The sequence below is a fragment of the Eutrigla gurnardus genome (genome assembly GCF_963514095.1).
Source record: "Eutrigla gurnardus genome assembly, chromosome: 18".
NCBI classification, from domain to species: Eukaryota; Metazoa; Chordata; class Actinopteri; order Perciformes; family Triglidae; genus Eutrigla; species Eutrigla gurnardus.
This window is the reverse complement of record NC_139929.1, coordinates 10,529,680-10,554,826: the sequence shown is the minus strand read 5'-3', so window position 1 is coordinate 10,554,826 and position 25,147 is coordinate 10,529,680. Positions and strand designations below refer to the sequence as shown.

General features: G+C 42.4%; 1 protein-coding gene across 13 annotated transcripts in view; it reads left to right on the top strand.

Annotated features, from left to right (window-relative positions):
- Nucleotides 1-1,659: 1,659 nt before the first annotated feature.
- The window catches only part of tnikb (TRAF2 and NCK interacting kinase b), a 46,248-nt gene continuing 22,760 nt past the window's right edge, over nucleotides 1,660-25,147 (top strand). For 4 of the 13 annotated variants that reach the window (XM_084034137.1, XM_084034131.1, XM_084034135.1 and 1 more), the window contains exons 1-16: nucleotides 1,663-2,208; nucleotides 5,926-5,991; nucleotides 13,364-13,420; nucleotides 13,577-13,702; nucleotides 14,177-14,287; nucleotides 15,121-15,211; nucleotides 15,508-15,638; nucleotides 16,647-16,701; nucleotides 17,098-17,176; nucleotides 17,449-17,624; nucleotides 17,732-17,798; nucleotides 18,371-18,569; nucleotides 19,537-19,653; nucleotides 20,622-20,708; nucleotides 23,237-23,434; nucleotides 24,459-24,776. In XM_084034137.1, the coding sequence (XP_083890263.1) occupies nucleotides 2,101-2,208; nucleotides 5,926-5,991; nucleotides 13,364-13,420; nucleotides 13,577-13,702; nucleotides 14,177-14,287; nucleotides 15,121-15,211; nucleotides 15,508-15,638; nucleotides 16,647-16,701; nucleotides 17,098-17,176; nucleotides 17,449-17,624; nucleotides 17,732-17,798; nucleotides 18,371-18,569; nucleotides 19,537-19,653; nucleotides 20,622-20,708; nucleotides 23,237-23,434; nucleotides 24,459-24,776 (1,986 nt within the window). In that variant the 5' untranslated portion in view covers nucleotides 1,663-2,100. Of the gene's footprint in view, nucleotides 2,209-5,925; nucleotides 5,992-13,363; nucleotides 13,421-13,576; nucleotides 13,703-14,176; nucleotides 14,288-15,120; nucleotides 15,212-15,507; nucleotides 15,639-16,646; nucleotides 16,702-17,097; nucleotides 17,177-17,448; nucleotides 17,625-17,731; nucleotides 17,799-18,370; nucleotides 18,570-19,536; nucleotides 19,654-20,621; nucleotides 20,709-23,236; nucleotides 23,435-24,458; nucleotides 24,777-25,147 lie in introns of all 13 variants that reach the window. The other 9 variants (XM_084034132.1, XM_084034127.1, XM_084034139.1 and 6 more) reach the window with 7 other exon arrangements.

The following is a 25,147-nucleotide window of genomic DNA, read 5'->3' as shown; positions in this document are numbered from 1 at the left end:
AAGCAATAACACACTTTTAAGTGTTCTGATAATTTTCATATATCAGCAGGGATTACCGAACAGGACATACTGGACTTCAAATGGTTAGGAGGCCCCTGGCCTGTTTGAAATCACTTACATGCTAACATTTGTTGTTGGGAAGTCACAAATAGACACAAAATGATCAGAAAGAATCCAAAATGACCAAAAAGAGACACAAAACTACTTCAAACAGATGCAAATCAACCAAAAAGAGAGACACCCACGAATGCGTCTCTCTGTGGCTCTTGTTATATAGGAGGGGTGGGGCCCTTTACATGTCTGTGCCCAGGGGCCCACTGTCTCATTATACATTGACATCAGGACTCCAAAGTGCAATATTGCATACTTCACATACAATATTCAGTATCTTAGCTTGCCTCGTTTTGCTCTAACATCATTTGCCTGCAGTTTGCAGCACTTGCTCACAGACATATGATCCTAACAACAGACCATGGGTGTGACCTGCAGGTGAGTCAGAAATCTGAGGTATTGAGAATCTGGCAGCAGCTAGAGAACAGTGACAGCAGGGTGTGTAAAATCAAAACTGTGCTTTCAAGCATGCATTTACAAATCTGCCCCTGCACGCTACCTCGACGAGGCGACTGATTCGTTGAACTGGGGGGGTGGAGTTACACAGGTTGAAAGGGCGCTACGGTGCTGTAAACGTTATGCACTTGCAAAGAGCCACCAGAGAGTCACAATGGAAAAAGGAACATTTTCTGTGTGACTCAGTGTTTTGTTTTGAAGGGGAAGGACTTGTCATTGCCATTCTGTTGCAACAGCGTTGGTCTAAGTTTACTTCCTGCAGTACCAAACATTGCAACAGGGAAGGCCAATTAGACAGTTTGAACAGGTCTATACAGTCAATCTAACAGGTGCATTTCTCATTGGATAGTTGGACAGGATTTCAAATCTATTGGATAAACGATCAAGGTGGAAGTCGCCATAATCCACATCCAAGTACACCTCCTGCCCTCTTAAAGTTGCAGATACTATATTGGTGTAATGTATGAATAACATTAATGAAATGCAAAATTCAATTATGTTCCACTATTTTATAGTTTTATACAAAATAATGCTCATGTTTTCAAAAGCTGATTCCAAAATAGAAACCAATATTTGTATTGTGCATCTGTTTTTTGTTGTTCTTCATCCAGATGGTAGGAAGACTGTTCAGGATCCTGGAGACACCTTCAGAGCAGCAGGACGTTTCTGCCGGTTATACATTTATAGGAAAATCCGATGCTTAGCTCGGTGACTGGAATACGAGAGACACGCAGAGACCGGAGGGCACTGGTGTTACCACTTAAGTGTCCCTCTGATGTGACATTAAGACATAAATGAAGCATGAAAATGTCCCACGGGGGCAGGGTGCTCGCCCCCTCGTGCACGTGCACGCCCCTAACAGTTACGGACGTGAGACGGTGACCTGCAGCTCAGAATCTTCATTGATCGCCAGTTTGTTTTGTCCTTAATGAGCTGCCATACAGGAACAGACAGATGCGTGCCTCTTCCTCCAACCACGCTTTAAGGTGTGTGTGCGTGCGTGCGCGCGTGTGACATTGTGGGCGTCTCTGTCTGTAGCGCAGCCTCCTCGCAGGCCACTCCCGGGAAGCGCGCTGCTGCTGCTCCGCCACACGGACGGACGGAACGACGGTGTGTGCTCGCTCTTCAGTGCGCCTTCCCCCAGCTGCTGTGTGCGCTCCTGTGCCCGGTCGCGGACTCCCGTCTTTCTCCCTCTGTGCGCGTGCGCGTGTGGCACCCCCACCCCCTTCCACCGACCCCCTCTACCCCGTCCCCAGTCCTCCACCTATCCTGTCCACACTGGGTGTCGGAGGTGGAGGTATGTAGCGCCGGATTCAGCGCGCCGAGCAGCATGTAGCACCTGGAGCACCGCGCACATCGCCTCCCTCCTTCGCTGCTCCACCGCCTTCTCTGCCCCCTGGAGCGGGTCATTTCTCCCGCCGGGAAAGCGACGCCTGCACGAGGATTTTTGTTGGGGGGCGGGTGGGGACATTTTCTTTATTTTAGCGGAGTGTTTGTGTGTGTTCATCAGCGCCGCTCTGCACCTCTCGGTCGATGGTCGTTGAGGAAGCTTCCATCTTGAGTCCCGTATCTACCGAGAGAACCATGGCGAGCGACTCCCCTGCGCGGAGTCTGGACGAGATAGACCTGTCTGCACTACGGGTAAATGTCTCCCTCTGTGTGCACGTGCGTGTGGTGGCTGTGTCTATGTGTGCGCGCGCGCGCGAGGCTTTTGAGCACCTGTCCTCCCCTCTCTTCTTCATCCTCACCCACTCCCCTCCCCTCCGTGCGCCGCGCAAGGATGCGTCTCCCTGCGCTTTCCTCTGCTTTTGCTGCTGTGCGTGCGCGTGCATGTGCGTTACCCTTGTGGTGAAAGTGTGTGGGCTGTAGCGCGCGTGCACGGCCGCCAATGATTGAGGAAATCAGGTCGGGTAGCAGAATGTTGGATCATGTTGCCTCCCACCGACACTCTTGTTTGTTGTTGATGTTTTTTTCTTAACAATTGGGACGTGATGTAATGAGGCCCTGAGCTGTTGCTGCTGCGCGCGTGCAGTCACCCCCATGCGCGTGCATCAGACAGCATAATAGAGGCCGCTCTGTCTGTAGCCTACTATGTGGGGCAGATGTTGAGCTGCCTGCTCACTGACAGATTCACAGCACACACACACACACACACACACACACACACACACACACACACACACACACACACACACACACACCACTCAAAGACACACACACACACATACAGAGGCTACAGATGCACGCACTCTCTCTCTCTTTCCCAGACACACACACACTCACGCGCACACACACACACAGCGTGAATAATTGCGATCATAACCGCAACAGGAGCGAGTTCCGCCATTTCGTGATGTTGTGGCGACAGCAACATTGCATTGCAGTGGCCGTCTGTGTGTCTGTGCGCGTGCACGTGCGAAACTGCGAGGAAAGGAGGTGTACAGAAGGAGACAGTGTTGGAATGTGTGTGTGTGTGACATAGAGAGAGAGGATAGATGGAGTGTGATGATCAGAGAAAATTAGAATTTCTTATTTGGATTCAACTGCTCTGATGACAAACTACACAACTACATGTGAGTGTGTGTGTGTGTGTGTGTGTGTGTGTGTGTGTGTGTGTGTGTGTGTGTGTGTTATTCTGCACAGCTCCCTTTCTTTTTTCGCCTGCTGCTTACGCAACACAGTTGTACCTGCAGAGCAACGCTCAAGTCTGGACATGCTCAACCTCAACCGGGTGGGACTGCATGTCTGTGTGTGTGTGTGTGTGTGTGTGTGTGTGTGTGTGTGTGTGTGTGTGTGTGTGTGTGTTTTACAGAGACAGACACACAAACATGCTGGCCGACAAAGACGTACAGACATCAAGATAGACACAAGAACCAAGAAAACGTGTATGTTCGTGTAAAAATGAGAATCCTCGCTCTCTCCACGAGAAATTAGGTCACCCAGGACGTAGAGCCGTGGGAGGGAGGGGGGGGGGGGGCATTTAAGTATGACGCAAAGCCTGTGGCAAGCACACACACTTCCTGTTTCACGTCCCAAAATGATCTCCACTCATGATCACGGATGTAGTCCTTCACCTCCACTTCATCCTCCTCGCTGGCTGAGCATGTCTGAGGACTCTGGTCTGAGACAGAATTAATTCATTGATAGACTGAAGATTCTTCACAGAGAGAGACGGAGCAGACATCATGTCTTCCTTTTAGCGTCCCAATCATTATTCACACAACGTGCAACTCATTCCGGACAGAAAGGGACCTGCTTTTAAACGTTCTTCTCAAACTTCCCCGTTTTGTCAATCAGTTCTGTCTAGAAGAGTCCAACCGATTGTAAACAAAGCAACTGTTCCTCATAACAACTCTTTGAAGCGTCCACAATTATCAGAACGTTTACTTTCATTTTCTCTTCCAAACAATAAAACAGAGGCTTAACGCATCATCACCAGAGGAATGTGTCATCAGTGTACAAAAGACTAGAGCGACCTACATCAGTAGGATTACCGGACAGAAGTAGTTGTTGTTAAAGCGCTGAAACCTCTCGGACTGCAGGCTCGGATGGGTCAACAAAGTGTTTGACACCTGAGACAACATCCTGATTCCTGCCGTCAGATGTTATAGAGACACCAAGAAGCTGTTTTGACTACAGATTTAGCCATTTAGTTTGGAGGACGGTTCGAACCGGCTGACCTTTTATAGGAAACAAATTAAAAAAGCCAATTTCAGAGTTGCCAACTTCTCAGTTGAAGACTGAATTAGCTAATTTTCAAAATCTAATTCCCCAATTTCTTGCAATTACTTCTTTATTGACTTGCTATGATTCATCAATTAGTTGTCAACTATTAAATTAACTCCCACCTATTTTTTTTAATGAAAGAAAATGAAAGCTTTCACAAAATTGTTCTCCTTTTTTCTTTTAAACTTCACAGTATGTTAAATGTTATACTGTATACTGATTAACAGCTATGTGCTCAGAAAGGCCTCCGTGTTAAACTTGTTTCATAACTGCACCCTCACAGCCTTCTAATCATGCTCTTGTGTGCAAACTCCTGCATCTGTGTGCTGCATGTCAATGGGAACTCTCAGCTGCTCACAACTTGCCTTGCTCACATTCTGATCAGCTCCTGGTATCTTTCTTCTTTGCTGGGGTTTTTTCTTTTAATGCTTTTAATTTTACAGTTAGTAAGGCCTGTAAAAGGCACGTACAGGTGTGTGTGTGTGTGTGTGTGTGTGTGTGTGTGTGTTTGTGTGTGTGTGAGGTCTTCCAGGATTAGATGTGCTTCTGTTTGACCTTGAGTGAAAAGGAACGCTGCTTTTTAAACTAATCCCCCTCAGGAGGCTCCAGTAGTCCCAACACTGCTGTGGCCTAGTGTAGCACACACACACACACACACTAATACCAAACACACAGGTACGTTTAAAGATCCAGATCTGTGTTATTGAATTTTAATCAGCCTGAAGATAAGATTATCTTGTGTGTGTGTGTGTGTGTGTGTGTGTGTGTGTGTGTGTGTGTGTGTGTGTGTGTGTGTGTGTGTGTTTTGTCTGCATGTCTGTGTTTTAATCCACCTGCTGGTTTTCATCCAGGTTTCCTGTCACACTAGTCCTGTTTCCATTCACATATATGCACATTTTGAAGTTTCTCAATAGAAAAGCTGAATCAAAACAGCAAAATGAGATAAAACTTTTTTTACGCTCGCTTTGTCGTAAAAGAGGTAATACAGAGTTCTGATGTAGCGAACATTTAACTCTCATGGTTGATCAGCTGTTTCCACTTCTTCCTGTCTGCAGTCTTTGTTGTGCATGTGGCCACATAGAAGTAGCTGGTTGGTTCCTAAAAAGGTTCCTTTTTTACATCAGAGGACATTCTGCAGATTGCTGCAGAGTCGGCTCTTTGTAGAAATTGCATTGAGTTGCAGAGGACGTTGAAACAGCAACTTTACTTGAAACTAGCTGAGCGTGATCTGCGTTGCCGTGGATTAACAGATGGATGGGTTGTGTAAGTATGTCGAGGGGGCACGGCCGTAAACATACGTTATCATAGGTTACCCATTGATGGAATAATGACAGTGTGGTGATACAGAGAGAGAGACTTTTCACAGGGTAATACCACAGCTATGCAGCGTGTGTGTGTGTGTGTGTGTGTGTGTGTGTGTCTGTCTGTGTGTGTGTGCGTGTGTGTGTGTGTGAAGGTCAAATTCCTCACACACAAATTCCTAAATCCATAACATTTCTGTTCCCCTGACTAACTTTGTCTTGTTGTTTTTTCCCCTCCATCTCTTCCCGTCTCTCTCTCTCTCTCTCTCTCTCTCTCTCTCTCTCTCTCTCTCTCTCTCTCTCTCTCTCTCTCTCTCTCTCTCTCTCTCAGGACCCAGCTGGTATCTTTGAGCTGGTTGAACTGGTTGGAAATGGCACCTATGGGCAGGTCTACAAGGTAAGACTTTATAATCTGCCGCCACATGCGTGTGTGTGAATATTCCTCCTATGAACAACAACGAGCTACATTTAGGTTAGAAACTGTAGCATCCTTTTTATCTGATAATGAGGGCTTTAACGAGTCAGAAACTTTCCACTGCAAGGTCGACTGTCTTTGCAGCAAAAAGAAAAGTAGAATTGCAGGTAATGATGTTCAAGCATGGAAGCAACTACGAGAATCATAGCTATAAAACATTTTCTAAAGGTGTGTACATAATAAGAGTGAAGGAACTATTCATCCCATAAACCATTGCAAAATGGCTGCATTTGAAAATCTTTAATCTAATCATTGAGCTGAGACTCAGCATCTCCAAGCTTCATTTTCTCCAGCTCCCTTGTTTTCAGAAACAGATTTTGGTGAAATATTTCCATAATATAAAAGAAAAGGAGCCGCCACGTTGGTCCTGGTAATCATTATAGCATTATTGCTTGGTTTGAACTAATCCTACTATTATGCGCTGCGTTTTGGCTCGCAGTGTGTTTAAAAGATGTGATTGGAGATTTGTTGGCTCAGGAGGACCTCATTTCACTCTCCATCATGCTCAAAGAAATTACATTTCTGACTAAAACCGAAGCTACTACTGACTTTCTCATTTTATCGGCCAGCGGTAGAAGCCCACGCAGACTCTGTGTGTGTGTGTGTGTGTGTGTGTTCTATCACTTGCTTATACACAACCAGATACACATCGCCTCGACACACTTGTTCTGTCTGCTGGACGTTGGGTATTGATCCGCTGCTTCAACAAGGGGACGCCTCCTCTGGCAAAATGATTGATAGAACAAACTGTAGTCGATCACAGAACACGGCGGGTAAATTAAGAGCTAAAACAATAACACACGCTCAAAGAAATATCACCTCATAAAAGATGTTGTCGGAGCCGGCAGATCAATACTTCAAGTATCAATACTGTAAAAACACTTGTAGTTAGTGTGGGAGCATCGATAATTGCATCAATACACTTTACACTATATCTCATTTTTACTTCAGAAAAAGTGGTTTCTATGATCTTAATGTGGTAACATTACCTGCTTGTCATTGAGGTCACTTTTTAAACAGTTAAAAAGAGAGAAAGTGCACTCTGCTGCCATTAAACACCCAACGTAATCACCCACTTTCATCAATTAAGGATACTTCAACGGCTAAATTTCATTCTAGTGAGTCAGTGAGTCCTTCCATCTGATGATTTTCAAGGCTGCATGTGTCTATCCACCATGCTCCTTTTTCCTGTTTTTCCTGGAAACAGTACATTTTCTGTTATTTTACTGAACAAATTTGAAAAATTGGCAATCCAGTTACTGAATCTTCACTCATGTTCGATGTACATGGTGTAATTTAAAGGTTGTAGAGCCATTTTAACTGGGAATGAGGCAGGAAAAGGGCACGAGGGGAAAAAAACATGTTAAAAAAACCCAACAACCCCGTAATTTGTGCTGGGATTTTTACTTTACTATTTTACAAATTACACACATGGCTGATTTGCATGGGATTAACATCACAGACGTCCTCCACAATTATTGCAAATTACTAGAGGTCCCCAGGCAATACTAATCCTGTGCGAATAAGGCTTAACTCTGAATTTAGGCTTTATTTTTTACCAAACCAGAGAGGGGATTGTTGGATTGCCTGTTTTGATGAGTTTTATTTTGCTTCTGTTGAGTTTGAAGTGTGTTTTACAATCATATGAGATGCCTTGTGGCTTTGAGGAGAGCATATTAATTGTATGTTGGTACATTTATAAACTGCTTTAATTGTTATTTTTATTCTTTATCTGCGAATATTGTTTTGAAGAATACAAAATCAATATTCCTTGTAGAAACTATAATGTACTGAATTATTTTACACACACCTGCATCAAACAAAGTTGTGATTTATTGAATGTATATCTTCTAAATGGCTGGTTTTCGTATTTAAGATAAGGTGATGTAGAATTAATGATCAGGAATGATCATTTACACACAAATTCACTCTTCTCACTATTAATAGATAATGCTTTATGTGAATTGGGTTGCAAGGGTTTGTCATTTTTAAAATGTGGGTCCCCAGAAAAAAAATCATGAAACACTGATCTCAAGAGTCCCGGGATGAGAGACGATATAGAAAAACAAAAGACAGCAAGATTTTTGCATTTCAGCTGACGTGCTGTGTACTCAGTGGAAGACTCTAGGCTCAGCGACAAATTAATTGGAATTAATTAATTGGAAGTGTTTCCATTTTGCCTACAATTAGTGCCAAATTACATCATGTTGTTCCAGGAAACTTAATCAGAAATTAGAATTAGTCAGCGGCTTCCTGGATATTTTTTATGAAGCTGCTGGAGTCTTTAAATAAACCAATGACATATACATCTCACTCAATCTTTATTTGTATAGCACCTTTTCACAGGTTCAAAGTGCTACACTGATTAACAGACAAGCTGAAGAATGAGACGGAACAAGTGTGGACGGGAAACAACATAAAGGAAAAGCAGTTCAGCAAGTTAACAATTCAATCATTTGAGATCAATGCACACAATGACAACGATAAAAAGTGTAATATAATAGAATGAAAAGCTATAATAACAGTTTAACTATAGTAAAACAGTATGAAATCAAAATCAGACTAATAAAAAATCTAATACAGATTCACAACTTACATACAATAAAATAAATGCTAAATAAAATAACAGTAAAATAGAATAATATTGTACAGAGTATATGCAATAAAATAAATGACAAATAAAAAACATATTATGCAACTTAAATGCAATAAAATAAAAGATACAAAAAAATAGAATAAAATCATGCAACTTTAAAACAATACAATAATTGATAAATAATTGTTATTGCATGAATATAAAATAAAAACTTAAATATGCTAAAATACACTAAATGATAATACATAGGAGGGGGCAAAGTATAAAGTCTTACAGAATGGAAAAAGGTCAGTTGCTCAGTTACTTTCCAGGAGAGTTTTCATTCATCCTCCCTTCCAACATCTTGCAGCTGCTTCCAAATCATTGTTCTCCCCTTGGGGCTGCGGACGCCTCCCCTCCTGCCTCCCAGGTTTAGTAATCTGTCACACTTACAGAGTGTTAGGTGTGAGCAAGCAACAGGGAAGGAATATTTGAATGATGGCGCAGGACTGTCAGTTCCTGGAGAGCATGCAAAATACATTTTACTGCAGTCATTTAGCTGCTACTCTTCTTGCTAAACAGCACATTTGCAGCTCCGGGGAATCAAACCTGTGAGTTTTTTTAACCAGACTGTAAAAACTCAGGTACGGGCTCTGGCCAATGAAGAGGCAGCGTTTCCTGGATCTGATTAACTTGTAAATCAGCGTTTGCAAAGTGGAGTTTATTCGATTTGTTGTATTGATTGAAAGACAGCGAGGCTCCAGCAAACACCTCTCTCATTCTGTTCCACTGCACTGGTGTCATTGTTAATCAGAATGAATTTTTAATTTACTCACTGGGTTAAAGCAGTCTTTTCTGTCTTATTGTTGGTCATAATAAGATCACATTCATGCATCTCTGTGCTGGAAGATTTCAGATGCTGATAACTTTGAGGTTTTGACTCGTTTATCTCGTTTTCATTTGTCAAAACGGAACACTGAGTTGATCCCTGTGCTGGAGGCATTTAGGTGTTGCCGACTGTGAAGCACAGATCTGATTTAAAAGCCCTCCAGCAACGCCTCCGCCCTCATTCATGTCTAACTTTCATCACATTCCTGGCAGCTGGGAGGCTTTTCTTCTGACTCTGATGCAAACACGTGACGTACACAGACCACAGAATGCAAATTTACCCGCTCTATTGAGGGTTTTCTTTTCACCATTTCACTTCCTGGGAATATAATCACACTCTCTTTGTAGAAAACAGGGGGAAAGGAATTGACTTTTAAAACAAATCTGCACTGAATGAATCGTCATACTTCTGACGTTCTTCTTTCAGATTGTGTGGTAATATTTTTTTTGTTGAACAACAATCCCATGATCTTTGAGGTGGAAACCATTCAGTATCATTTCAGTATTTTACCACATAGGGGTTTGTATGTTATCATATTTAAATGCTGGTCTGAGTACAAACTGTCCAATGGGCGTCAACACACTCACTGCCATAGGCGGTGTTTTGGTTTAACAAGCGACCGTATCAACTTCTTAATTACTTCGAGCGACTGCCTTTTTTCTGCCCTCCATGTTTGAGTTGTTTTAGGCACCTCCATACAGTCGTAATGACACTTTTGGATATCGACACGAGCACTGTTTGCATGCCAGAAACAGATAATTACGATAACTGCAATGTGACAGGAGCACAGCTTTAGCAGCAAACAGCTGCAGCTGAGAAGCCGTATCACTGTAATAATGACATTTCAGGATAATGCTTGGAAGCATTAATGAGGTTGTGTTGCAGTAGATATGACTTCAGCAGAACATGCAGCCACTCAAGCCTACACGTCAGTATTTGACCTGGAAAAGAGAGATTTTTTAATCATAATACCAATAAAATGTGGTACATTAGGCAGCCCAGGACATGTATTTCACTTGTGAACCAATATTTGTGCAGCTAAAATCAAATCAGCAGAGCATCTAAACTACAGACTACAATGAAATGTTTCTCTAAAATGTGACATTTCACAGCCACCTATAGGCCAAATATGGTGCAGATTGCATTCCCATCGCAGTCCTTACAGTCTCCCGGTGCTTAGCTCATGTGTTGCCTCTTACAGTCCCTTTCTGTCTTCATGTGTTGAGGCTTGTGTTCGGGTTAAGAATGTGAGGCTTGTCTGAACGCGAGACCCGAGGAGCGTTTTTACGCCTCAGGCCGCCTCAAAAGGCCGGTTTCTATCTGCTGCCTCTCCTCCTCCTCACCTGCCTCACCCCTCTCACTCTGTTGCTATATTGCATGTGTGTGTGTGTGGATTCAGGCTTTAATACGGCTTCCTCATGCCATCTTGATTCTGGCTTAATCTCTCACACACCGGGAGCCCGGCGTCACCTTTGGGAGATTGTTTGGCCGGCCGCCGATTTCGGAGGAAGAGCGATAACAAAACAAAGGGCCTCCCTGAGACTGTATCTCTTCCTCTCATCTCTGCCGTTTTATCTGCCTCGACTTTTATTGCTTCATCGCTGCCATTCGTCCAGGAGACACAGAAAAACCTTCCCACACTTAACCTCAGGTCCAAGGAAGCAGGTTTCTGGTTGATAAATCCACAAAAGCTCCAGAAATCTGGAGCTTGGGACATGGAAAGTCTGATTTTTTTTATCCAGATTACACTGTAAGCTCTGGAAACAGCTCAGTTGGTACATCAACACAGGAAATGTCTATATTCTGTAGCTTGTCTCATTTTAGTAATCTGATCAAAAATAATTTAGTAAATATAATATACAAAAGAGAAAATTAGACGGATCAACTAATTGGTTTACTTATTAAAAGACTCAACATTTATTGTTATTGATGTGATCTAAGTTTCTTAGAGCTAGTGTTACGAAGCTAAACAGGATTTAATTCCTGTAATGCAGCACTGTGCTGTCCACTGGCTGCTAACAGCTAACGGTAAATAGCTCTCCTCCTGCCGATTTCAATACAGATTATTCAGTTCAGTCCGTGCACCGTTAATAAGCGAACTGCAAGAGTTTCTCGAGGGATGGTTTCTGCAATACTCTTCACCTTGGAAATTTTCCACCTTTAAGTCCCCATACCAAGCACAAAATGTAGCTCACTGATGGTGTTTCTTCCCAACATGCACCATGGGAGTTGTTTACATCTACCCTGATATTTTTTTCTGTCCACAGGCTTGTACCTTTTTACTTTTTTTATTTTTTTTATCAAAGAACCAGACACTTAACCCGGGGCATTTCATACTGCTCGAGGCCAAGTAGCCATGCGTAAAATCACTGGGAATTTGAGAACCAAAATATCTCCAGCAACGGCAATATGTTATTTCACAAACAATGCCTTGGCAACAGCTATTTTCTCTGGCGAATGTTTAAAATAAGATAACAATGCTGAAAGTGGAGCCAGGCTTGTGTTAGCATGTTAAAGTGCTGCGATGAACCCTCAGAGGATCTAGAGGATTTAGCTGAATCTGCAGCTCCCCTCAGCTTTCCAAAGCTTTATAGTGAGTTCCAGCTCATTGTTCGTCTGTCCGGCCACAACCTAATGTCATGGTTCACTCGCACCGTTCTTATAGCGTCATTTCCATTACAGTCTGATCGGCGTAATTGACATTTTGCAGGTCAAATTGTATTGCGATGAAACCATTTTCTTGTCATGGCAGGATAGTAGTGTACTTAAATCTGTGCTTTCCTTTTTTTGTTCGAACAGATGGAGGTTAATTGTGGTCGCTCTGCTTCATGTTCTTCTCTCTGTATGGGCTTTACTGATGCAAAAGTATAAATGCAGAGTGAAAGACGCCCGCTGGGGTGTTGAACGAGCATGCATCAAGCTCTGGATTGACAGTCGCCTCACACTTCGATATAGCCGCTGCTGCTGCTGCTGCAACATGACTGAGAGAGTGAAAAGATAGGAGAGAGAGAGGGAGTCGGCAATCTAAAAGAGGAAAACAAAGATGAGAGACGCACAAAGAGAGACAGACAGAAAGAGAACACAAGACTTTCCCTACTCTGAGGTGGTTTCGGCCTGTCAGATGCGTTCAGTGTCTGATGCAACACTGAGTAACCAAGATGCAGTGTGTGTGTGTGCGCGCAAGTGTGTGTGTGTGCGCGTGTGAGTGTGTGTGTGCACGAGTGGAAGTGTGAGTATCTGTGTGTGTGTGAATCTGAGCAGCTCACATGTGAAAGTGACCCAGAGTGTGAAGTATCATGGCCTCCTAACACACACATACATGCACACACACTGCCATCTATTGCCTCTTCCAACCCCCCATCCGTTGCCCTCACTAAACAACCTGCCAGGCCTGTTGCTAGGTTACCATGAGGAGATGGTGTGTGTGTGGGGTGAGGTGAGGTGGATAAATTTCCACTTTCTCGCTTTAACAGCTGTGATACTGACTTAAGTACAGTGGTACGGTGTCATGCTCCTCGGCGGTGGTTCTCCACATAAGAGTCAGGAGCCTTCCTAGGGGCCACAAGATAAGTCTGAGGGGGGTTGGGAAAGAAGAAAACAAGTAGCTTTTTCATGTGAAATTCTGGATGATTTTTATCATTAAAAAAAAAAAAAAAAAAGATCACAGATCACATCATCTACATGTGATCATCTGTCAACTTTAACTACAGCAGCCGACTGAACTAACATGCAATTTCACAAGACATGTTATAAAAAATATATATTAGGTGTTTTTGTTTAATCCTAATCATCATTTTTCTTATTATGTCGTTTCTCTCTGTGTCTTTCAGGGTCGCCATGTCAAAACAGGACAGCTTGCTGCCATCAAGGTCATGGACGTCACAGGAGTAAGTAACACACACGCACACACACACACACACACACACACACACACACACACACACACACACACACACACACACACACACGTGTTCAATCTTTACATGCTCCTCACAAACCTGGAAAGACCTTTTTCTATATTGCCATTGTGTTGTGTGTTGTAGGATGAGGAGGAGGAGATTAAAGCAGAGATCAACATGTTAAAGAAGTACAGCCACCACAGGAACATCGCAACCTACTACGGAGCCTTCGTCAAGAAAAACCCTCCTGGCATGGATGACCAGCTGTGGGTACGTACAGCACGTGTGTCCAGAACTTAAAGAGCAATGTGACAGATTGGATCAGTGGTTTGACTGCTGTGATGTACAGGTGTACTTCAGGACCTCACAACATCAGTTTTGGGTGTGGTCGCAGGTGCAGCAGAGTACATTTCAGACCATCAATTAGGTTTGAGCCCATCAGTAGCATATTTAGAGTGGTGAATTAATCTGAACTATAGTCCAAAGCACAAAGATATTCAATTTACAATAATTGACAGAGCATCAGAAGCTGGATCCGGCATTTATTCTTGAGATTTGTCTTAAATAATTCATCCATAGCTCAATAATCATCTAGTCGGTTTAGAATAGCCTGTTGTAATGGAAAACACGTTTCAAAACGCTGCAGATTTATTTTGAGGGCATACTGAAAAGAAAAGCTGATCAATAATGTAAAAATATAACAAGATGTATGATGATCTGTATTGTAACATTGTTTTTGTGTAGCTGGTGATGGAGTTCTGCGGGGCCGGCTCAATTACGGATCTGATCAAAAACACCAAAGGGAACACTCTGAAGGAGGAGTGGATCGCCTACGTCTGTAGAGAGATCCTCAGGGTGAGAACTTAAAATTAAAGTCGCCATAAATTACATGTCTGCATGAAAGCGCTTTTTAGATCTCATTTTGAAGACATAAATGCTTGTTTGGTAAACAATAGCAAACAACCTGGAGATTTCTTTATGGAAACAACTTTTGTGGGTGTTATCTTTAAAAAAAAGGTGGGAAAGCAATTAACATAATAAAATAACCCCGGTTGGTACCATGAGGAACACAGTATTTTAATATTCTCTGTTATTTTAGGTAATGTATTTTATGCTGCAGTTACCCAAGTTGCGTCTGTTGTTAATTCAAATTAATCAATTAAAAAAAGCCATAGAGGGATATTGATGAGCCATTGTATTGATATCAGAGCCCATATTGGATCTTAGAAAGAAATTATTGTAAACATCTTTTGTAGGTGTCTTAAAAAAGTACAATTATGGTGGAACTCTTTTGATGGGAGAACAATTGCAAACATAAAGGAACCGCAGAAGGTGTCCTGAGGAACACCTTATTTTGCTAAATGAATGAATGAATTGCTAATATAATGTTTTCTTTTCTTTCTTTCTTTCTTTCTTTCTTTCTTTGAAATAATGGTTGAGCAATCTAGTTTCAATTAATCAGCAATATGTTTTAGACAATAATTATTATGTTAGCCTTAGATTCACTAGGCTTCAAGACTTGAATTTGGCAATTGTAAATATTACATTCAAGACTGGCAGCTCACTGTAAAACTGGACATGGCAACTAGAGTGTTACGATGTTCTGCTGATGAAAGGAGTGTAGCAAACCATGTTGACTATCAGTGATGTCTGTGTAACCAGGAAGTATTTTTCTTCTCTGTCTCCAGGGTCTGACCCACCTCCACCAGCACAAGGTCATCCACAGAGATATCAAAGGCCAGAACGTGTTGTTGACGGAGAACGCCGAGGTTAAACTAGGTGAAAGGGCAGGCACACACTCTCACACACACATTAATATATAATAATATTGCTTTCAATAGAGTGCTGCAGGAATGAGTCCTAAATCCAGGAAATGAGTCAGCATGTTTGCTCTTACAACTCCCTCGTCTCCAAGTTTTGGTTTTATGACTTCCTGCACAATGTGTCGTTAGTCCACCATGCTCAGATTGTGAAAAATAAATAGCAACTAGGGATCCTATCCTATAGCAGAAAAGTATTTTTACCTCACAAAAATATAACATATAATGATTTTATTATATTATGTGTTTCTGCAGTGGACTTTGGCGTGAGCGCCCAGCTGGATCGTACGGTGGGGCGGAGGAATACGTTCATCGGGACGCCGTACTGGATGGCCCCCGAGGTCATCGCCTGCGACGAGAACCCCGACGCCACATATGACTTCAAGGTAAACCTGATGTCTGTGTGTGAGTGTGTGTGTGCACATAGCAGTATATAGCACTGGATATAGACCAGAAATGTTGGTGGCTAGTATAATCTTTTTACTTAAATACCATTAGATACTTTGTAGTTTCAAATTATTGATACAAACATCAAATCACCTAATAGATGATGTTATTACAGATTAAACTACCCAGCAGTATATCATAATGAGCTCCCTCTTAACCAACTGCAACGTTGAAATTACACATTAATGCATAATTAATTATAATACAATAATATCAATAACATATATGATTCTAATAATAATTTGATGAAGGTACCTTCAAGTAACTTTTGAATGCTGGAGTTTTACTTGTAACAGAATATTTCTACACTGTAGTATTATTACTACTTTTTATTAAGTAAAAGATCTAAGAACTGGTGGAAGAATTATAGAAATTCAAAAGTACTAATACCACACAATTGTAGCTGGGTTTTTCAGAGTCAAAGTAAGTCTCTGTGAACACCAGCTGACCTTTAAAAACCTCTCGAAAAGGTTCAATGTCGTATCTGCTGTTGTGTTTTGGAGACATTTAATCTCTGATCATCGCTGCACGGCCGCATGAAAACTCCAACGACGGGCCCGTCTCCTTATAGAAACATTAGAGAATGGAGGATGTGCATTAATGGGGACATGAATCCCCACAGCGAGCCTGTGGAGGACGAGCGCTGCTCTGTTAAGATGCCATTAAGTCCGACCCTCTGGGGCTTTTAAAAGAAAAACCCCAGTTCATCCTTCAATATTAACTTTAAATAGCAGATACATTCTATTAAATCCAGAGGAAGATGGATATTGTTGATAAAATGTCAGCATTCAGGCAGAGATGTACAGCAGCAGTGTTAGGTGGGTAGATTCTGTATTTTTATCAGTTAACAAGAACACTGACCAGTGGGCCTCAAACATGATGTGTGAAGTGGGTAACAGGTTCTTAGGATGTGAAAGTTTCAGTTTTCTCTCTCTGTGTGTCTGCAGAGTGATCTGTGGTCGCTCGGTATCACAGCTATAGAGATGGCGGAGGGAGCACCACGTAAGTGTGAAACATCCGACTCATTAAACCATTACCAGTGGACGCAGGACAGTTTGTCTTCCAGTTAAAAGTCTAAATCTATCTCTCCTCTTTTCCTGCTATTATGTTTCTTTTCTTTTTCTTTCTTCTCATCTCCTTTTCCATCGTCTGCTTTCATCTTCTCTTACGTCCTGCCTGTTTCTCGTCTTTTCCTTTCCCCTATTTCCTTTCCTCCTTTCCTCTTGTCTCATCTCCTGCCTATTTGTTTCCTTTCTTCATATGTCTCCTATCCTCTTCTGTCCTTTCCTTTCCTACCCTCCCCCCTCCTCTCGTCCCATCTCCCTCCTGTCTTCTACTCTCCTCTCCTTTCCTCTTGGCTCATCTTGTCTCCCGTCCTTTTCTCCTCCTCTTCCTCAGCTCTGTGCGACATGCATCCAATGAGAGCGCTCTTCCTCATCCCCAGAAATCCTGCCCCCAGACTCAAGTCGAAGAAGTGGTGAGTCACTAAAACACTAAAATTCAGATAGTCAGTAGTTAAAAATTAAAATTAAAGAAGGGAAGTTTAATTTATGTTTAAAAGGACAACACAAATTAATCAACATTTTAATTACAGCCGGATATCACTTACATCCCATTACTGAATAACTTTTTAATTATACTTTGCACGTGAATTTAATTTTAAAAATCCCCCATATCGTTAATCATTTATGATTTAATTTGAATGTGATCAGCCGCGCGTCTGACTAACTTGTTTGTGTGAGAGTCCAGGTCCAAGAAGTTCCAGTCCTTCATAGACAGCTGTCTGGTGAAGAGCCACAGCCAGAGGCCGAGCACCGAGCAGCTCCTCAAACACCCGTTCATCAGGGACCTTCCCAACGAGCGGCAGGTCCGCATCCAGCTGAAGGACCACATCGACCGCACCAAGAAGAGGAGGGGAGAGAGGGGTGAGGCTACACCCCCACTGACTCACCTCACACACAGCCTCCCACAGCTGCAGCAACATCTGGATGTTAAACTGACGTGTGTGTGTGTGTGTGTGTGTTTCCTCCAGATGAGACAGAATACGAGTACAGTGGGAGTGAAGAGGAGGATGAAGAGAGGGATGTTGGAGAGCCCAGGTACAACTAGTACTACTCATACTACTGCTGGAACTACTGCTACTACTACTTCTACTGGTGTTACATTCATGATTCTACTACTACTACTGCTACTACTACAGCTGTTTGAATTTATGTTGCTACATCAGCTATAGTGCTACTAATACTTCTTCTGTCAGTCAAAGCAGTGTTATTGTTATGGTTACTGCTACTTCAACTGGTGCTGTTACTGGTACTTTTACTACCACTACTGCCACTACTTCCACTGCTACCACTATTGCTACTACTAGGTCCCTACTAGAGGTGTAGTACTGCTACTGTTACTGCCAACAGTTACTTCTTACTTACTACTGCTGTTAGTACTGCAACTGTGAGTACTACTGGACTACTACTGTACCTGCTGCTGCTGCTGCTAATACTACTACACATACTAGCCCTCAAACTCTTAACTCCCAAATGTACTGAATCCATTTTTAATTACGTTTTGAATTGAATTTGAAACTTCTTCATATATTTAAAGGAAATGAAGATGTATGTTATAATTACGGTGCATTGCTAATACATCAAATAAAAACCTTCTGGTGCTCTTCTAGCTCCATCATCAACATTCCCGGCGAGTCCACCCTGAGACGGGACTTCCTGCGCCTCCAGCTGGCCAATAAGGAGCGGTCGGAGCTCATCCGCCGTCAGCAGCTGGAGCAGCAGCAGAACGAGGAACATAAGCGCCAACTACTGGCTGAGAGGCAGAAACGCATCGAGGAGCAGAAAGAGCAGCGGCGACGGCTGGAGGAGGTAACTTCTGGTCTTTAATCATCTTCTAGATTATATTAATTACAGGGTCTCTGTGGAGTCTATTAGTGGTTCGAGAGGAGAATCAAGGCAATATGACTGTATTATGAAAGCAAAATGACTTGAAGTTACAAAAGTCTAAAAACGAATGACCCTTTTAAATTTCTAGTCACCTGCATGAACACATAATTATGAGTGAATGGTGACAGCTTTTAGGGGTGAAGGTGGAGCCGAGTGACACTTGACTATTTGAAAATAGGAATGCTTCTCATCATGGATTGGCAGACAATGGCACGCTAAGGCTCCTGAAATGCTTGCTTTTTAACAACGGGCACTTTTAGACAACCTATTGTGATGAGATTGACATTGTTCATTTACAAACCTGCATATTTTGTGCATAGTTTAAAATGTCCACTAGCAGGCAGGTTTGCGCAAAGTAAGCACTCGAGTTTGTTTATGTTGAAAATGTGACAAAAAAGCAGCTGCAACAAGAAAATCTATTACATTCTGATCAACTGACTGTTATGTTATTTCAGTTTCCAACATTATTTTCCCCCGCTTATTCCTGTTAGTAGTTTCAGTTTATTTATTAAAAGCAGTAATAACCCTACCCCCAACATACTTGGACTCGAATGCATCATGTATGACTGCAAACAGGAAGCTTGTTATTCAAGTCTGTGGAATAAGTGCATAAAATAAACCTTAAAACATTTAAAAAGGGAAGAGAAAGAGCTAAACTGATGGTGGTGGAGAGTTAAAACAAACCAATGAAGCACCTTCACATAAAGTCTAAAGTCTAGTCTGATAAATGACTGTTTCAGCCTGAGGTTGTTGTCTCGTCCTCCATGCAAATCACTCCCCACCTGCGATGTTTGCACCTCAGCCTATCCAAAGGGAAACTCGCATGATGTGCACAGACAGACACGCAGAGCGGCGGCGTTGACTTGTGTGAAATCCTCTCCACCTGCAGCAACAGCGTCGCGAGCGAGAGATGAGGAAGCAGCAGGAGCGAGAGCAGAGGAGGAGGTACGAAGAGATGGAGCAGCTCCGCCGAGAGGAGGAGAGGAGGCACGCAGAGAGAGAGCAGGTAAGGAAAACACCCGGCCCACGTTACATCACAGGTGTCCTCTAGAGGGGCGGGGCTTGTCGCCTCACCTTCACCACCCTCATATGAGCTATTTCTTCTTTATCTCCGTGTGAAACAAACAAGTGTTGATATTAATCGCTCTTTTGTTGCTCGGTCGACGGACCTTAGTGATTGTTTTTTTGGTTTTGTGTTACAAGCAGCAATTCACCCACAAAAACATGACAATATTAGCTCATCTGGTCCCGGGAGAACTGTGATCTCGGTGATTTCAAATGCTGAACGAAGCTGCAAATGAGGCCTTATCTTATTAAACATGTGCAAAACAGCCCAAAAAGAATTGATGAGTGCTTGAATAGCAATGTTTTTACCTGCAGTGTCTCCCTTTTAAGACCTTTTTCTTAATTATCTATCTAACTAATCAAGCAAACTTGTTACAGTACGATTTAAATATTTAACTACACATGGTTTTCGGAATCAATTTAAGAAATAATAAAGTTACTGGCGGATCATATTTTATTAATACAGTTTCAAGTATGTGATGCAGCCGGATGCCACATTCTTATAACTACAAAGGGAGAAATGGAGAAATATGTGAAGAATCACCACATATAATACAATTACATATAGGAGGCTTTGCAAAAGGCTGCATGACTAATAATTAACTTTCCTGCAGCGCAACGCTCTACTTCTTGCACAGCTGATTTTGGACTTCAACATCTGTTTCCAACATGAAGCGCGTCTTACCGCTCTCCTAATTACAACCTCCCGCTGCTTCTCTCTCTGTATCTCTAAATCCTGACTTTCACACCTCTTCAATGACTCTTCTTTCCTCCTCTTTCATTTCCATTTCTCCTGTTTCCTGCTCTGCTGATGTCACTGGTTGCCTGGGCTCCGATACACTTCTCACTCTGCCTCTGCGCTCTCTGATTGGCTGCATCTCACGCTGCTCCCGGGTGCTGATTGGTTAGGAGTATATCCGTAGGCAGCTGGAGGAGGAACAGAGGCAGCTGGAGATCCTGCAGCAGCAGCTCCTGCAGGAGCAGGCCTTACTGCTGGTAACGCCACACACACAAACACGCAAACACAGAGACTAAGTTATGGGACAGGTCCGCGCAACAAGAGAGTGCCCTGTTAAGGTGATCAATACTCGGTCAATACCAGGCAGCAACATCTGGGTCTGAAAAGTGAAGCCAAAGCTGAAGTGTCTCCTCTCCTTCCTCTCCTCTCCTTCTCCTTCTCCTTGGTTGCAAAAAGAAATCTGATTGCATGGAAGTCTATGAGAAAGTGACCCTACCTCTCACTTGATTTAGTAACATGAGTTTTTATTAATAATAATAATAATAATAATAATAATAATAACTTTATTTATAGCCTCTCAAAAAACTGAATTTTACATTGAAACACTGATAAAAGTAGTAAAAGATGGTACACCAGATGAAACAATAAAAATAAAGTCCAATACAATACATATAAATAAGAAGAAAATACATTAAGAAGTATTGAAAAAAAATAAAAGCAGTCAAAAGTCTGTCTGTAGAAATGGGTATTTAAGAAGCTTCCTAATTCTTAAAGCTGTATTTCCTTGTTTGGAGCCTGGAGCCAGAAGAGCCCCACCTGAGGATCAAACACTGGTTCATACAGGGTCAACATCTCTGCTATGCAGCATGAGGCCAGACCCAGGCATGCTTTAAAAGTGATGCGCAACATTTTTTAAATTAATTCTGAAACGAACAAGGAGCCAGTGGAGAGAGCCAGGATTGGTGTGATGTGATGTGAGAAGCTGAGCTGCCGCATTCTGAACTATTTGGAGGCGAGAAAATGACTTTTGGTGGATGCCAGAGAGGAGGGAGTTACAGTAGTCACATCTTGAGAAGATGTAAGCATGAATTACTTTTACAGCATGTGAGAGGATTGGTTTGATTCTGGAGATGGTTCTTATTTGAAGGAAGCAGGACTGGACAACTCTTGTGTGATTCGTGGTTTGAAGCTTAATTCTGAGTGAAATATTACTCCTAAATTTCTGGCAGTGGACTTCATGTTGGCAGATAAGAGAACAAGGGCTATTCAATGGGATAGATAGGGTTTGTAGGGTTGAACAATATGATTTCTTATTTTGAGTCATTGAGTTGAAGAAACGTTTGTGCCATGCAACAGCTAATACTCTTAAGACAGTTGAAAACGGCAGCTAAGTGTCTTGGGTTATCAGGTCTCAGAGGAGGGTATATATGTGTGTGTCATCTGCGTAAAAATTAAAAGAGATTATGATTATTTTGGATGATTTGACTAAGTGGGAGCATGTATGTAGAAAATAGAAGTGGACCTTAAATTGAACCTTGTGGTACACCACAGGTAATGTGAGTTCTAGAGAAATACCAAGTAGGTTCTGTTGAAAGCTAAGAATAAAACCAAATACATGTCCTTGATAAAAACCCAGGTTTTAAGACAAGTAAAATAAAACAGCAAGATCTACAGTGTCAAAAGCTGCAGATCTAAGATAATGAAATGCTCCACCCTTTTCATTACACTTCCTGGTTGCAAGAAGCCCAAAATGTGAAATTGTAGACTTCAAAACCGTTCTCAAACCAATGGGTGACGGACGACTGCGTCCACATCTAATAAAGAGTTTTTGGTTCACAGAATCACAGACAGAATCACACATCAGCTCTAGGAAAACACTGACAAACATCAAATCAATAAAAACACTCTGTGGTGGGCGTGTTGGTCGATAGCTGGCCATCCTGGTATTAAACTTTGCTCGGATTCATTGTTCACGATGATATCGCCAACTTTTAAAAATGACATGAAACCAGACAGCAGGGACAGTCTGTTTTTACAACTTCAGGTTCATCCACCTGGGTTTTGCCAGGTTCTGAAGGGACGTATACACACCTCGGCTACTGAACTGACGGTCACACCAGATAAATACCAGATCTCTGACCTGACCAGACGGTGTAAGAAACATGTTATATAAGTTTAGCTTTTGTCAAGTTTTTCTCCGAACTGAGAACTTGTGGAAACTCATAAACAAATCCTCACCATCTAAAGTAATAGATCAAATAAAAGAATAATTTTTGGGGTTGTAATTTTTTATTTAATATTGGAAGGCCAGTCATTTTCTATCAACGTGAGGAGGCCTCATGTCAAAACACAGTCCAGACAGTTTTTTCAGTTTCTTTCCCTCAGTAATTTATTTTTTCTGTCACGGCTTTATCAATTAATTATTATTGAAAGGCTGCACCGTTGAATCAGTGCAGTGGTTCATCCTGCATTAAAGAGCTGCCAACACTGAAAAACAGTCTGGTGACGTCCAATAACGACACTACCTGACATGAATTACATTTCTGAGGTAGATGTGTGGCCTTTGGGAACAAAAAATCTCCATCTATAAATAAGATTGTAATAACTTTGATGTAGTGATACATGAGAAGGGGACCTGGTAAACGGAATTAATGGACAGAGAGCTGCAAGATTTTCTTGCTGTAAAAGGAAGACGACTTTCCATGTTTTTGGGAAATTTGGGGAATTATTTGTGTTTCCCCTCCGTTAACCTCCCGTCTTTCCTCTTGTCGCGTTCATTGTGCAGGAGTACAAGAGGAAGCAGATTGAGGAGCAGCGGCAGGCCGAGCGGCTGCAGAGGCAGCTGCAGCAGGAGCGAGCGTACCTGGTGTCGCTGCAGCAGCAGCAGCAGGAGCCGGCGCGACCGCCGCAGGACAAGAAGCAGCTGTATCACTACAAAGACCAGGCGCCCGGCACCAACGACAAGCCGGCCTGGGCCAAAGAGGTAACCTGAGCTTTTACAGTACAGACACGTACTCATCACTGCTCAAGACCTGAAACCTTAGAGATTTGTTTCCAGACGTTTCTGTCTTACTCCCAGCGTGCTGATGTGTATGGTTTCAAGTCAACTCACACTTTTCTGGATAATTACATTTTATTTTCTTGAATAGACACATTTATTTGTATTAGACACATTTTAATACGCTGAAATAAACACGGCAAGACATAATACTAATTAATTTCATCTGTCATTTTCAAAATTAGAATACATTTTCAAGACATTATTTATAAAACTGATTTGCATAAGGAAAACAAATGAGGAATATAGCAATAAACCCCCCAAAAATGATTAGTAAGAATGTTAAATGAAGATGTGTCTTTTAATCACATTTATAATAACTAACAAACGACTTTCATCATCCTGACTTAATTATGGAATAGAAACTGCTATTGTTTTAAAAACTGGTTAATAAGTGAGAATGCAGGCTGTCAACAGTTTATATGAAACAAGTTTTTCCTCTCAGGAGGCAGTTCTGAACCACCGCATTTGCATTTCTTCCATTTTTTTCTTTTGTTGCTGATTGTACACACGAACACGCCCGGATTAGCTGTTTGCAGGCCAGCAGAACTGCCTGGAGGTTAACACTGTTTGTGTTGTCCTTGTTTCAGTTCACCTGTACATCACCTGCAGAGGAGTCAACCTCATCTCATGACCACTTTTTTATTTTTAGGTGCAAAAAAATTGATGTGCTGTGAAATCCCTCTTGAATGTTTAATGTGACAAAGATGTGGAGGTTAATTCCAATGTTCTTTTATTTCAGGTGGATAGGGTAAAACATGTAACTAGTAGATATTGCCAAACCTCCCCAGTTGATTACAGATGATAAATGTTGTCAGCTGATCAGTGAACTTCCAATATGGCTGCCAGGGGGCGTGTTGCATCGCCTGAAGGCCACATAAACATCCTCTGCTTCCCAGACTGTGAACCCTTTGTTTCCTGTCTTGTAAACACTCACCCTGCTCTCCAGGTGATGCGTCGAGCTCAGAGCAATTCGCCTCGCATCCCTCCCAAGAAATACCACTCCTTCAGGGAGACGCGAGACGTCAACCTCAACAACCTCCTCTTGCTCCCCGGTTACAAACCTCGCCGCCGCCGCCCCCCTTCCTACCCCGCCCATGTCAGTCCCTCTAGGAGTCACCAAAACGTGCCTCGAATCCGTGTCACCTGTGTGCCTGAGTCCTCTAAGGTGGTGATGCGCCGGCAGCACCACAGCAACAGCCCTGACAAGCACCCCGACTCCAGGGGTCGGAGCCCGGAATCCAGGGGCCGGAGCCCCAGCCGCCGGGTCAGTCAGAGGATGAACAGACTCTTTGCTCTCCTTTTCGATCCTGCACTTACTAACCCCAGCCGTTGGGAGGATTTCCTCTTTAATCACTTTTTTATTTCTCTAACCAGGTGGACTCACACGCATTAACTCTGGTGGCAGAAATGATAATGTGGACTCTTTTTTATCATCTCACTATTTCTCAGAGGGATCTTTTGATTAACTTCCTCTTTGATTGGTGCAATAAACTCCCACCTCTTTCATAATAGTCCTGAATCATATTAGACAACTCCTATGCAAAGTTGACTCTACAGCAGTGCTGATGAGGCTGTACAGTATTATTCACTGAGCGAAAAGCTAACATTAGCATGACAAAGACTACGTTTACATGC